The sequence below is a fragment of the Oncorhynchus keta genome, chromosome 10, assembly GCF_023373465.1.
Source record: "Oncorhynchus keta strain PuntledgeMale-10-30-2019 chromosome 10, Oket_V2, whole genome shotgun sequence".
In the NCBI taxonomy this organism is placed as follows: domain Eukaryota; kingdom Metazoa; phylum Chordata; class Actinopteri; order Salmoniformes; family Salmonidae; genus Oncorhynchus; species Oncorhynchus keta.
Genome location: NC_068430.1, coordinates 78,325,660 through 78,339,969, shown reverse-complemented (window position 1 = coordinate 78,339,969; position 14,310 = coordinate 78,325,660). Strand labels below are relative to the sequence as shown.

Genomic DNA, 14,310 nt, shown 5'->3' with positions numbered 1-14,310 from the left:
AACAACATCAAAGAGAACAACCTGGGCATGAGGGGACGTGCTGTGTGAGAGTTGTTGGTATTACTGTCCTCGTGGGGACCAGAAGTCCTCACAAGAATACTAAAACAAGAAACATTCGGACAATTGGGGACATTTCGCCAGTCCCCACAAGGGAAATTGATATTTCAGGTTTAGGGGTTAAGGTTGTATTAAGGGTGAGGGGTTTGGGAAAATAGAATTCTTGAATGGGAATCATTTGTTTGGTCCCCACAAGGATAGTAAAACTAACGTGTGTGTGTGTGTGTGAAACTCACGCCCTCAAAGCACCAGCCCACGATAACGATTGGTTTGGGGGAAAGAAAAGGGGGAAACGTTTGAATAAAACCCCTCTGGTGCCTGCCTAGTGGTATGAATGTAACTGCGACCAGGACAGCAGCAGCAAGTGATGCCATCTGTCTTATCAGCGCTGAGGGAAAACCGTTGGAAACCGTTGGATATCTCAAGAAATAGAAGGGGGATGCAAGCACTTTTTGGTGAATCATTAAAATGAGCTTGATTTGTTTTTTTATAAGCATTTTTACATTTTACGAGTGACTTCAAAGTTGTTTTCTATTTTTTTATGGTTTAATATAGCCTATATATATTTTTTTTTAATGGTTTAATATAGCCTATATTTTTATTTGAATTGCATTGCTTTTCCCCCCTAATGGACGGGATTGAAGGCGAATGACGCACCACACTGAAATGATTTCAATGTTTTACGTGTTCTAGTGTGGAGGCATTTTGGAGTGGTCGGACAGCCCACGCCAAGCTCTAGAACCCTTGGAACACCTGATTCTTCTGTCGATAACACACTGATGCCAAGGGGAACTCTTTCTCTCTCAGTTTACATTTTACTCTCTTTGGCAATTCATCCACTGCAACGTTTCCCATTTAGCTCACCAGACCAGACGAACTCTTGTTTAGTTTTTACCCCAAGGAACTATTAAATCGTTTTTCCCTTTTATGGTTTTTGAAATGACGAGCCAAATTACTGAGAGAAGTAGGCCTATAGGGACTCTGGCGTTGCTGCGTTCCGCTTTGCTGTTGGGTCTTCTTCACATTGGTGCACCAGAGGCGAGGAGGCTACGGGCAGCCGCGCGCACCACCGGAGAGCCTCGGCCATGCCGTCCCCAACGTTAACATACAGGGACCGGGTAGTAGAGGGGACCGGAGCCGGTGAGAGCTTCCCGTTAGACTTCACCGCTGTCGAGGGGAACATGGACAACTTCATGACCCAAATTAAAAACCTGGCGCAGTCGTTGTACCCGTGCTCGGCGCAGAAGCTGGACCAGGACATGAGGCTGCACTTATTGGACAATTCCTCTGCGACGTGTAACGATGGATCCCCAGCGGGGTAAGTGGAAGACTTTCAAGTTCGACGTTTAAGTTCTGAATTGGCCCGAATTAAGGTCGCCCTAAACTTCACTTTTCAACATTTCACAAGTAGCCTAAACTCACATGACAATCACATACTTTTGTTGTGCGTTTAGCCTTTGACACGTTTCCAGTTGTCTATCAAACTCTCAATGGTTGAGTGAAATCCAGTCCATCTATCACCACCACAACAACAGCTTTTCCTGCCCTTCATGTCAATCCGAATGTGACCGAAATGGATCAAAAATGACAAGATCAGAGGACGGGCACTTTCTGAGATCTATCTCGGAGCCCGAGAGAGAGAGGGAGCCCGGACCGCGAGATCAGATGCCTATCATCAATGGAACATTTGACAAAATGAATTTTGCGGAAGGAGAGCACACGAGGCCACAGTGAAAATAATGTTTTTCATGTACAGCAGGCGACAGGCAATGTATAGCTTTAGTGGTGGTTGGTTGGTTGTTTATTTAGTGGCGTTTATTTGCGTCACAGGTCTAGGATCATCTTACCCTCTCCAAACCCATATAACCTCAACCGTTTTGAAGGGAAAACGCAAGACTGACTTCGGATCAGAGTCTATAGGGACACATCTCATCCTCTTGTAGGCTATTGTTGCCTTTGGCTTTATCCAAATGGTTTTCTAGACCGTGCGTCATGATATTGCGCATTTGGAGAGAGACGTGAAATTGAGGAGGGGACGCTATATTAGAACGGAATGTAGCGACGCTAATGAATGATTATGATGAAAGAATGTGTGAAAGTAAAAACACTCCACGAAGCGGAAGCCCTGTTGTCCTCTCAGATCCACTTCCAGCCGCGACAGGTGCCCTGCAGGAAAGCGCCATGACAGTTATAGGTTGATAGTGACCAATAGATGGGAAGAAATGGGAAGAAAATAGGGTTTATCCTCAGTGTGAAATTCCAACGTTTTGGTCAAATAACTGTGATAATTGACTTTGTGAAGTAGTGCTTTGAAATCCTTATGTTGTTTCACGCCATGGTTGCCAGGTGTTGAGAGAGAAAGACTGCCTTTTGCCAGTTGTATTTTGTCTTCTCCAGTGTGAGAACAAGCTCACAAGTCAACTGAAGGTTGAAGAATGGAATAGGCCCTATGAACACAGTGTTCTTCTTTAACATGACTATTCCATTATGAATCAATGAGAGAGAACCAGAAAGAGAGCGAGATTCAGTTGATTCATCACAACGGAACCTCTCGTGATCCTACTCTATCCCAAATAAAGACCTCAGACCCACATCGCTTTACATAGAGAGGGGGAGAGAATTAGCACAACAGCAATTGTGAGTGTCTCCTCTCTCCATCGATGTGACTGTGTGTGTCAGCAGCATCCCAAACCACAAGAGACCTCTCAATAGACCCTCACTTTCGGTGCGCGAGGCCATGCAAGGCCAGGCAGACACGCTCTGGGCACGCATGCATGTCTGCTCTATCTGACAACCAGCAGAGAAAATTACAACCGTCGCTTATCCCTCCAACCACAAATGGCTAATTTCTCACGAAGGACCCAACCCCTCTCTTAACCACACAGTCTGCCTTCGAGAGTTACGGCAGAGATCCATCCAGCACGCTGAACTTTATCCAAATACTCCACAACATTGCAATCGCATCTCTATTGACCAATTGAACCTCACTATAACTTCCAGCCCGGCCTGGATTAGCTGTTGATACCTAGCAGTACCCTGGATTAGCTGTTGATACCTAGCAGTACCCTGGATTAGCTGTTGATACCTAGCAGTACCCTGGATTAGCTGTTGATACCTAGCAGTACCCTGGATTAGCTGTTGATACCTAGCAGTACCCTGGATTAGCTGTTGATACCTAGCAGTACCCTGGATTAGCTGTTGATACCTAGCAGTACCCTGGATTAGCTGTTGATACCTAGCAGTACCCTGGATTAGCTGTTGATACCTAGCAGTACCCTGGATTAGCTGTTGATACCTAGCAGTACCCTGGATTAGCTGTTGATACCTAGCAGTACCCTGGATTAGCTGTTGATACCTAGCAGTACCCTGGATTAGCTGTTGATACCTAGCAGTACCCTGGATTAGCTGTTGATACCTAGCAGTACCCTGGATTAGCCGTTGATACCTAGCAGTACCCTGGATTAGCCGTTGATACCTAGCAGTACCCTGGATTAGCCGTTGATACCTAGCAGTACCCTGGATTAGCCGTTGATACCTAGCAGTACCCTGGATTAGCCGTTGATACCTAGCAGTACCCTGGATTAGCCGTTGATACCTAGCAGTACCCTGGATTAGCCGTTGATACCTAGCAGTACCCTGGATTAGCCGTTAATACCTAGCAGTACCCTGGATTAGCTGTTGATAACTAGCAGTACCCTGGATTAGCCGTTGATACCTAGCAGTACCCTGGATTAGCTGTTGATACCTAGCAGTACCCTGGATTAGCCGTTGATACCTAGCAGTACCCTGGATTAGCCGTTGATACCTAGCAGTACCCTGGATTAGCTGTTGATACCTAGCAGTACCCTGGATTAGCTGTTGATACCTAGCAGTACCCTGGATTAGCTGTTGATACCTAGCAGTACCCTGGATTAGCTGTTGATACCTAGCAGTACCCTGGATTATCTGTTGATACCTAGCAGTACCCTGGATTAGCTGTTGATACCTAGCAGTACCCTGGATTAGCTGTTGATACCTAGCAGTACCCTGGATTAGCTGTTGATACCTAGCAGTACCCTGGATTAGCTGTTGATACCTAGCAGTACCCTGGATTAGCTGTTGATACCTAGCAGTACCCTGGATTAGCTGTTGATAACTAGCAGTGCCCTGGATTAGCTGTTGATACCTAGCAGTACCCTGGATTAGCTGTTGATACCTAGCAGTACCCTGGATTAGCTGTTGATACCTAGCAGTACCTAGCATGCTTGCTAACACCCAAATGAGGGCGAAGCCCGTGGATATATGTATAGTGGATCACTGCTGCAGGCTACACTTCTCCCGCGGTCATAGACATGTGTGTAAAAACCCATACAGGGGAGGGGCGTATTTCTCCACAGCCACGGGGAGTTATTAAGAACAATGTGTCTGAGGATGTGAGGAATTTACTCTCCCTGTGTTTCTTAATCACAAATGAAGCTTCTGACGTTGATTTGTTTGCACTACTTGAACCCAACCTGGCGTCCCCTCTACTCTCTCCTGTTTCGTTTTTAAATGTTCAACCTGGCGTCCCCTCTCTACTCTCTACTCTTTCATTTTTAAATGTTCAACCTGGCGTCCCCTCTCTACTCTCCCTTTCATTTTTAAATGTTCAACCTAGCGTCCCTCTCTACTCTCTTTCTTTCATTTTTAAATGTTCAACCTAGCGTCCCCTCTCTACTCTCTACTCTTTCATTTTTAAATGTTCAACCTGGCGTCCCCTCTCTACTTCTACTCTTTTCATTTTTAAATGTTCAACCTGGCGTCCCCTCTCTACTCTCTACTCTTTCATTTTTAAATGTTCAACCTAGCGTCCCCTCTCTACTCTCTACTCTTTCATTTTTAAATGTTCAACCTGGCGTCCCCTCTACTCTCTACTCTTTCATTTTTAAATGTTCAAGCTGGCGTCCCCTCTCTACTCTCTACTCTTTCATTTTTAAATGTTCAACCTAGCGTCCCTCCTCTACTCTCTACTCTTTAATTTTTTAAATGTTCAACCTGGCGTCCTCTCTACTCTCTACTCTTTCATTTTTAAATGTTCAACCTGGCGTCCCCTCTCTACTCTTTCATTTTTAAATGTTCAACCTGGCGTCCCCTCTCTACTCTCTACTCTTTCATTTTTAAATGTTCAACCTGGCGTCCCCTCTCTACTCTTTCATTTTTAAATGTTCAACCTGGCGTCCCCTCTCTACTCTCTACTCTTTCATTTTTAAATGTTCAACCTGGCGTCCCCTCTCTACTCTCTACTCTTTCATTTTTAAATGTTCAACCTAGCGTCCCTCTCTACTCTCTCCCCTTTCATTTTTAAATGTTCAACCTGGCGTCCCTCTCTACTCTCTACTCTTTCATTTTTAAATGTTCAACCTGGCGTCCCTCTCTACTCTCTACTCTTTCATTTTTAAATGTTCAACCTGGCGTCCCCTCTCTACTCTCTACTCTTTCATTTTTAAATGTTCAACCTGGCGTCCCCTCTCTACTCTTTCATTTTTAAATGTTCAACCTGGCGTCCCCTCTCTACTCTCTACTCTTTCATTTTTAAATGTTCAACCTGGCGTCCCCTCTCTACTCTCTACTCTTTCATTTTTAAATGTTCAACCTGGCGTCCCTCTCTACTCTCTCCCCTTTCATTTTTAAATGTTCAACCTAGCGTCCCCCCCTCTCTACTCTTTCATTTTTTAAATGTTCAACCTGGCGTCCCTCTCTACTCTCTACTCTTTCATTTTTAAATGTTCAACCTAGCGTCCCCTCTCTACTCTTTCATTTTTAAATGTTCAACCTGGCGTCCCCTCTCTACTCTCTACTCTTTCATTTTTAAATGTTCAACCTGGCGTCCCCCTCTCTACTCTCTACTCTTTCATTTTTAAATGTTCAACCTGGCGTCCCCTCTCTACTCTCTACTCTTTCATTTTTAAATGTTCAACCTGGCGTCCCTCTCTACTCTCTACTCTTTCATTTTTAAATGTTCAACCTGGCGTCCCCTCTCTACTCTCTACTCTTTCATTTTTAAATGTTCAACCTGGCGTCCCCCTCCCTACTCTTTCATTTTTAAATGTTCAACCTGGCGTCCCCTCTCTACTCTCTACTCTTTCATTTTTAAATGTTCAACCTGGCGTCCCCCTCTACTCTCTCCCCTTTCATTTTTAAATGTTCAACCTGGCGTCCCCTCTCTACTCTCTACTCTTTCATTTTTAAATGTTCAACCTGGCGTCCCCTCTCTACTCTCTACTCTTTCATTTTTAAATGTTCAACCTGGCGTCCCCTCTCTACTCTTTCATTTTTAAATGTTCAACCTGGCGTCCCCTCTCTACTCTCTACTCTTTCATTTTTAAATGTTCAACCTGGCGTCCCCTCTCTACTCTTTCATTTTTAAATGTTCAACCTGGCGTCCCCTCTCTACTCTCTACTCTTTCATTTTTAAATGTTCAACCTGGCGTCCTCTCTACTCTCTCCCCTTTCATTTTTAAATGTTCAACCTAGCGTCCCCTCTCTACTCTTTCATTTTTAAATGTTCAACCTGGCGTCCCCTCTCTACTCTCTACTCTTTCATTTTTAAATGTTCAACCTAGCGTCCCCTCTCTACTCTTTCATTTTTAAATGTTCAACCTGGCGTCCCCTCTCTACTCTCTACTCTTTCATTTTTAAATGTTCAACCTGGCGTCCCCTCTCTACTCTCTACTCTTTCATTTTTAAATGTTCAACCTGGCGTCCCCTCTCTACTCTCTACTCTTTCATTTTTAAATGTTCAACCTGGCGTCCCCTCTCTACTCTCTACTCTTTCATTTTTAAATGTTCAACCTGGCGTCCCCTCTCTACTCTCTACTCTTTCATTTTTAAATGTTCAACCTGGCGTCCCCTCTCTACTCTTTCATTTTTAAATGTTCAACCTGGCGTCCCCTCTCTACTCTCTACTCTTTCATTTTTAAATGTTCAACCTGGCGTCCCCTCTACTCTCTCCCTTTCATTTTTAAATGTTCAACCTGGCGTCCCCTCTCTACTCTCTACTCTTTCATTTTTAAATGTTCAACCTGGCGTCCCTCTCTACTTCTACTCTTTCATTTTTAAATGTTCAACCTGGCGTCCCCCTCTCTACTCTTTCATTTTTAAATGTTCAACCTGGCGTCCCCTCTCTACTCTCTACTCTTTCATTTTTAAATGTTCAACCTGGCGTCCCCTCTCTACTCTTTCATTTTTAAATGTTCAACCTGGCGTCCCCTCTCTACTCTCTACTCTTTCATTTTTAAATGTTCAACCTGGCGTCCCCTCTCTACTCTCTACTCTTTCATTTTTAAATGTTCAACCTGGCGTCCCCTCTCTACTCTCTACTCTTTCATTTTTAAATGTTCAACCTGGCGTCCCCTCTCTACTCTTTCATTTTTAAATGTTCAACCTGGCGTCCCCTCTCTACTCTCTACTCTTTCATTTTTAAATGTTCAACCTGGCGTCCCCTCTCTACTCTTTCATTTTTAAATATTCAACCTGGCGTCCCCTCTCTACTCTCTACTCTTTCATTTTTAAATGTTCAACCTGGCGTCCCCTCTCTTTCATTTTTAAATGTTCAACCTGGCGTCCCCTCTCTATTCTTTCATTTTTAAATATTCAACCTGGCGTCCCCTCTCTACTCTCTACTCTTTCATTTTTAAATGTTCAACCTGGCGTCCCCTCTCTACTCTCTACTCTTTCATTTTTAAATATTCAACCTGGCGTCCCCTCTCTACTCTCTCCCGTTTCATTTTTAAATGTTCAACCTGGCGTCCCCTCTCTACTCTTTCATTTTTAAATGTTCAACCTGGCGTCCCCTCTCTACTCTCTACTCTTTCATTTTTAAATGTTCAACCTGGCGTCCCTCTCTACTCTCTACTCTTTCATTTTTAAATGTTCAACCTGGCGTCCCCTCTCTACTCTCTCCCCTTTTATTTTTAAATGTTCAACCTGGCGTCCCCTCTCTACTCTCTACTCTTTCATTTTTAAATGTTCAACCTGGCGTCCCTCTCTACTCTCTACTCTTTCATTTTTAAATGTTCAACCTGGCGTCCCCTCTCTACTCTCTCCCCTTTCATTTTTAAATGTTCAACCTGGCGTCCCCTCTCTACTCTCTACTCTTTCATTTTTAAATGTTCAACCTGGCGTCCCCTCTCTACTCTCTCCCCTTTCATTTTTAAATGTTCAACCTGGCGTCCCCTCTCTACTCTTTCATTTTTAAATGTTCAACCTGGCGCCCCCTCTCTACTCTCTACTCTTTCATTTTTAAATGTTCAACCTGGCGTCCCCTCTCTACTCTCTCCCCTTTCATTTTTAAATGTTCAACCTGGCGTCCCCTCTCTACTCTCTACTCTTTCATTTTTAAATGTTCAACCTGGCGTCCCCTCTCTACTCTTTCATTTTTAAATGTTCAACCTGGCGTCCCTCTCTACTCTCTACTCTTTCATTTTTAAATGTTCAACCTGGCGTCCCCTCTCTACTCTTTCATTTTTAAATGTTCAACCTGGCGTCCCCTCTCTACTCTCTACTCTTTCATTTTTAAATGTTCAACCTGGCGCTCCCTCTCTACTCTTTACTCTTTCATTTTTAAATGTTCAACCTGGCGTCCCTCCTCTACTCTCCACTCTTTCATTTTTAAATGTTCAACCTAGCGTCCCTCCTCTACTCTCTACTCTTTAATTTTTAAATGTTCAACCTGGCGTCCCTCTCTACTCTTTCATTTTTAAATGTTCAACCTGGCGTCCCTCTCTACTCTTTCATTTTTAAATGTTCAACCTGGCGTCCCTCTCTACTCTTTCATTTTTAAATGTTCAACCTGGCGTCCCCTCTCTACTCTCTACTCTTTCATTTTTAAATGTTCAACCTGGCGTCCCCTCTCTACTCTCTACTCTTTCATTTTTAAATGTTCAACCTGGCGTCCCTCTCTACTCTTTCATTTTTAAATGTTCAACCTGGCGTCCCTCTCTACTCTTTCATTTTTAAATGTTCAACCTGGCGTCCCCTCTCTACTCTCTACTCTTTCATTTTTAAATGTTCAACCTGGCGTCCCCTCTCTACTCTCTACTCTTTCATTTTTAAATGTTCAACCTGGCGTCCCCTCTCTACTCTCTACTCTTTCATTTTTAAATGTTCAACCTGGCGTCCCCTCTCTACTCTCTACTCTTTCATTTTTAAATGTTCAACCTGGCGTCCCTCTCTACTCTCTACTCTTTCATTTTTAAATGTTCAACCTGGCGTCCCCTCTCTACTCTCTCCCCTTTCATTTTTAAATGTTCAACCTGGCGTCCCTCTCTACTCTCTACTCTTTCATTTTTAAATGTTCAACCTGGCGTCCCCTCTCTACTCTCTACTCTTTCATTTTTAAATGTTCAACCTAGCGTCCCTCCTCTACTCTCTACTCTTTAATTTTTAAATGTTCAACCTGGCGTCCCCTCTCTACTCTCTCCCGTTTCATTTTTAAATGTTCAACCTGGCGTCCCCTCTCTACTCTCTCCCCTTTCATTTTTAAATGTTCAACCTAGCGTCCCTCCTCTACTCTCTACTCTTTAATTTTTAAATGTTCAACCTGGCGTCCCTCTCTACTCTTTCATTTTTAAATGTTCAACCTGGCGTCCCCTCTCTACTCTTTCATTTTTAAATGTTCAACCTGGCGTCCCCTCTCTACTCTCTACTCTTTCATTTTTAAATGTTCAACCTGGCGTCCCCTCTCTACTCTCTACTCTTTCATTTTTAAATGTTCAACCTGGCGTCCCTCTCTACTCTCTACTCTCTCCCGTTTCATTTTTAATTGTTCAACCTGGCGTCCCTCTCTACTCTCTCTCCTTTCATTTTTTAAATGTTCAACCTGGCGTCCCCTCTCTACTCTCTACTCTTTCATTTTTAAATGTTCAACCTGGCGTCCCCTCTCTACTCTCTACTCTTTCATTTTTAAATGTTCAACCTGGCGTCCCCTCTCTACTCTCTCCCCTTTCATTTTTAAATGTTCAACCTGGCGTCCCTCTCTACTCTTTCATTTTTAAATGTTCAACCTGGCGTCCCCTCTCTACTCTCTCCCGTTTCATTTTTAAATGTTCAACCTGGCGTCCCCTCTCTACTCTCTACTCTTTCATTTTTAAATGTTCAACCTGGCGTCCCCTCTCTACTCTCTCCTGTTTCATTTTTAAATGTTCAACCTGGCGTCCCTCTCTACTCTCTACTCTTTCATTTTTAAATGTTCAACCTGGCGTCCCCTCTCTACTCTTTCATTTTTAAATGTTCAACCTGGCGTCCCTCTCTACTCTCTACTCTTTCATTTTTAAATGTTCAACCTGGCGTCCCCTCTCTACTCTTTCATTTTTAAATGTTCAACCTGGCGTCCCCTCTCTACTCTTTCATTTTTAAATGTTCAACCTGGCGTCCCCTCTCTACTCTCTACTCTTTCATTTTTAAATGTTCAACCTGGCGTCCCCTCTCTACTCTCTACTCTTTCATTTTTAAATGTTCAACCTGGCGTCCCCTCTCTACTCTCTACTCTTTCATTTTTAAATGTTCAACCTGGCGTCCCCTCTCTACTCTCTCCCGTTTCATTTTAAATGTTCAACCTGGCGTCCCCTCTCTACTCTTTCATTTTTAAATGTTCAACCTGGCGTCCCCTCTCTACTCTCTACTCTTTCATTTTTAAATGTTCAACCTGGCGTCCCCTCTCTACTCTCTACTCTTTCATTTTTAAATGTTCAACCTGGCGTCCCCTCTCTACTCTTTCATTTTTAAATGTTCAACCTGGCGTCCCCCTCTCTACTCTTTCATTTTTAAATGTTCAACCTGGCGTCCCCTCTCTACTCTTTCATTTTTAAATGTTCAACCTGGCGTCCCCTCTCTACTCTCTCCCCTTTCATTTTTAAATGTTCAACCTGGCGTCCCCTCTCTACTCTTTCATTTTTAAATGTTCAACCTGGCGTCCCCTCTCTCCTGTTTCATTTTTAAATGTTCAACCTGGCGTCCCCTCTCTACTCTCTACTCTTTCATTTTTAAATGTTCAACCTGGCGTCCCCTCTCTACTCTTTCATTTTTAAATGTTCAACCTGGCGTCCCCTCTCTACTCTTTCATTTTTAAATGTTCAACCTGGCGTCCCCTCTCTACTCTCTACTCTTTCATTTTTAAATGTTCAACCTGGCGTCCCCTCTCTACTCTCTACTCTTTCATTTTTAAATGTTCAACCTGGCGTCCCCTCTCTACTCTCTCCCGTTTCATTTTTAAATGTTCAACCTGGCGTCCCCTCTCTACTCTTTCATTTTTAAATGTTCAACCTGGCGTCCCCTCTCTACTCTCTACTCTTTCATTTTTAAATGTTCAACCTGGCGTCCCCTCTCTACTCTCTACTCTTTCATTTTTAAATGTTCAACCTGGCGTCCCCTCTCTACTCTTTCATTTTTAAATGTTCAACCTGGCGTCCCCTCTCTACTCTTTCATTTTTAAATGTTCAACCTGGCGTCCCCTCTCTACTCTTTCATTTTTAAATGTTCAACCTGGCGTCCCCTCTCTACTCTCTCCCCTTTCATTTTTAAATGTTCAACCTGGCGTCCCCTCTCTACTCTTTCATTTTTAAATGTTCAACCTGGCGTCCCCTCTCTCCTGTTTCATTTTTAAATGTTCAACCTGGCGTCCCCTCTCTACTCTCTACTCTTTCATTTTTAAATGTTCAACCTGGCGTCCCCTCTCTACTCTTTCATTTTTAAATATTCAACCTGGCGTCCCCTCTCTACTCTCTACTCTTTCATTTTTAAATGTTCAACCTGGCGTCCCCTCTCTACTCTTTCATTTTTAAATATTCAACCTGGCGTCCCCTCTCTACTCTCTACTCTTTCATTTTTAAATGTTCAACCTGGCGTCCCCTCTCTTTCATTTTTAAATGTTCAACCTGGCGTCCCCTCTCTATTCTTTCATTTTTAAATATTCAACCTGGCGTCCCCTCTCTACTCTCTACTCTTTCATTTTTAAATGTTCAACCTGGCGTCCCCTCTCTACTCTCTACTCTTTCATTTTTAAATATTCAACCTGGCGTCCCCTCTCTACTCTCTCCGTTTCATTTTTAAATGTTCAACCTGGTTCAACCTGGCGTCCCCTCTTTTTCATTTTTCTCTGGCGTCCTCTCTTTCTATTTTTAAATGTTCAACCTGGCGTCCCCTCTCTACTCTCTACTCTTTCATTTTTAAATGTTCAACCTGGCGTCCCCTCTCTACTCTCTCCCCTTTTATTTTTAAATGTTCAACCTGGCGTCCCCTCTCTACTCTCTACTCTTTCATTTTTAAATGTTCAACCTGGCGTCCCTCTCTACTCTCTACTCTTTCATTTTTAAATGTTCAACCTGGCGTCCCCTCTCTACTCTCTCCCCTTTCATTTTTAAATGTTCAACCTGGCGTCCCCTCTCTACTCTCTACTCTTTCATTTTTAAATGTTCAACCTGGCGTCCCCTCTCTACTCTCTCCCTTTCATTTTTAAATGTTCAACCTGGCGTCCCCTCTCTACTCTTTCATTTTTAAATGTTCAACCTGGCGCCCCCTCTCTACTCTCTACTCTTTCATTTTTAAATGTTCAACCTGGCGTCCCCTCTCTACTCTCTCCCCTTTCATTTTTAAATGTTCAACCTGGCGTCCCCTCTCTACTCTCTACTCTTTCATTTTTAAATGTTCAACCTGGCGTCCCCTCTCTACTCTTTCATTTTTAAATGTTCAACCTGGCGTCCCTCTCTACTCTCTACTCTTTCATTTTTAAATGTTCAACCTGGCGTCCCCTCTCTACTCTTTCATTTTTAAATGTTCAACCTGGCGTCCCTCTCTACTCTCTACTCTTTCATTTTTAAATGTTCAACCTGGCGCCCCCTCTCTACTCTTTACTCTTTCATTTTTAAATGTTCAACCTGGCGTCCCTCCTCTACTCTCTACTCTTTCATTTTTAAATGTTCAACCTAGCGTCCCTCCTCTACTCTCTACTCTTTAATTTTTAAATGTTCAACCTGGCGTCCCCTCTTTCATTTTTAAATGTTCAACTCTTTCTTTCATTTTTAAATGTTCAACCTGGCGTCCCTCTCTACTCTTTCATTTTTAAATGTTCAACCTGGCGTCCCTCTACTCTCTACTCTTTCATTTTTAAATGTTCAACCTGGCGTCCCCTCTCCTCTCTACTCTTTCATTTTTAAATGTTCAACCTGGCGTCCCTCTCTACTCTTTCATTTTTAAATGTTCAACCTGGCGTCCCCTCTCTACTCTCTACTCTTTCATTTTTAAATGTTCAACCTGGCGTCCCCTCTCTACTCTCTACTCTTTCATTTTTAAATGTTCAACCTGGCGTCCCCTCTCTACTCTCTACTCTTTCATTTTTAAATGTTCAACCTGGCGTCCCCTCTCTACTCTCTACTCTTTCATTTTTAAATGTTCAACCTGGCGTCCCTCTCTACTCTCTACTCTTTCATTTTTAAATGTTCAACCTGGCGTCCCCTCTCTACTCTCTCCCCTTTCATTTTTAAATGTTCAACCTGGCGTCCCTCTCTACTCTCTACTCTTTCATTTTTAAATGTTCAACCTGGCGTCCCTCTCTCTCTACTACTCTTTCATTTTTAAATGTTCAACCTAGCGTCCCCTCCTCTACTCTCTACTCTTTAATTTTTAAATGTTCAACCTGGCGTCCCCTCTCTACTCTCTCCCGTTTCATTTTTAAATGTTCAACCTGGCGTCCCCCTCTCTCTCTCTCCCTTTCATTTTTAAATGTTCAACCTGGCGTCCCTCCTCTACTCTCTACTCTTTAATTTTTAAATGTTCAACCTGGCGTCCCTCTCTACTCTTTCATTTTTAAATGTTCAACCTGGCGTCCCCTCTCTACTCTTTCATTTTTAAATGTTCAACCTGGCGTCCCCTCTCTACTCTCTACTCTTTCATTTTTAAATGTTCAACCTGGCGTCCCCTCTCTACTCTCTACTCTTTCATTTTTAAATGTTCAACCTGGCGTCCCTCTACTCTCTACTCTCTCCCGTTTCATTTTTAATTGTTCAACCTGGCGTCCCTCTCTACTCTCTCTCCTTTCATTTTTAAATGTTCAACCTGGCGTCCCCTCTCTACTCTCTACTCTTTCATTTTTAAATGTTCAACCTGGCGTCCCCTCTCTACTCTCTACTCTTTCATTTTTAAATGTTCAACCTGGCGTCCCCTCTCTACTCTCTCTCCCTTTCATTTTTAAATGTTCAACCTGGCGTCCCCTCTACTCTTTCATTTTTAAATGTTCAACCT

The 14,310-nt window shown here is 43.1% G+C and overlaps 1 protein-coding gene across 1 annotated transcript in view; it reads left to right on the top strand.

The window, feature by feature from the left end:
* Positions 1 to 401: 401 nt before the first annotated feature.
* LOC127932633 (palmitoleoyl-protein carboxylesterase notum1a-like) overlaps positions 402 to 14,310 on the top strand; it is a 48,162-nt gene continuing 34,253 nt past the window's right edge. Inside the window, exon 1 of the mRNA XM_052528939.1 lies at positions 402 to 1,375. Within this exon, the coding sequence (XP_052384899.1) occupies positions 1,143 to 1,375 (233 nt within the window). The 5' untranslated portion in view covers positions 402 to 1,142. The remainder of the gene's footprint in view (positions 1,376 to 14,310) is intronic.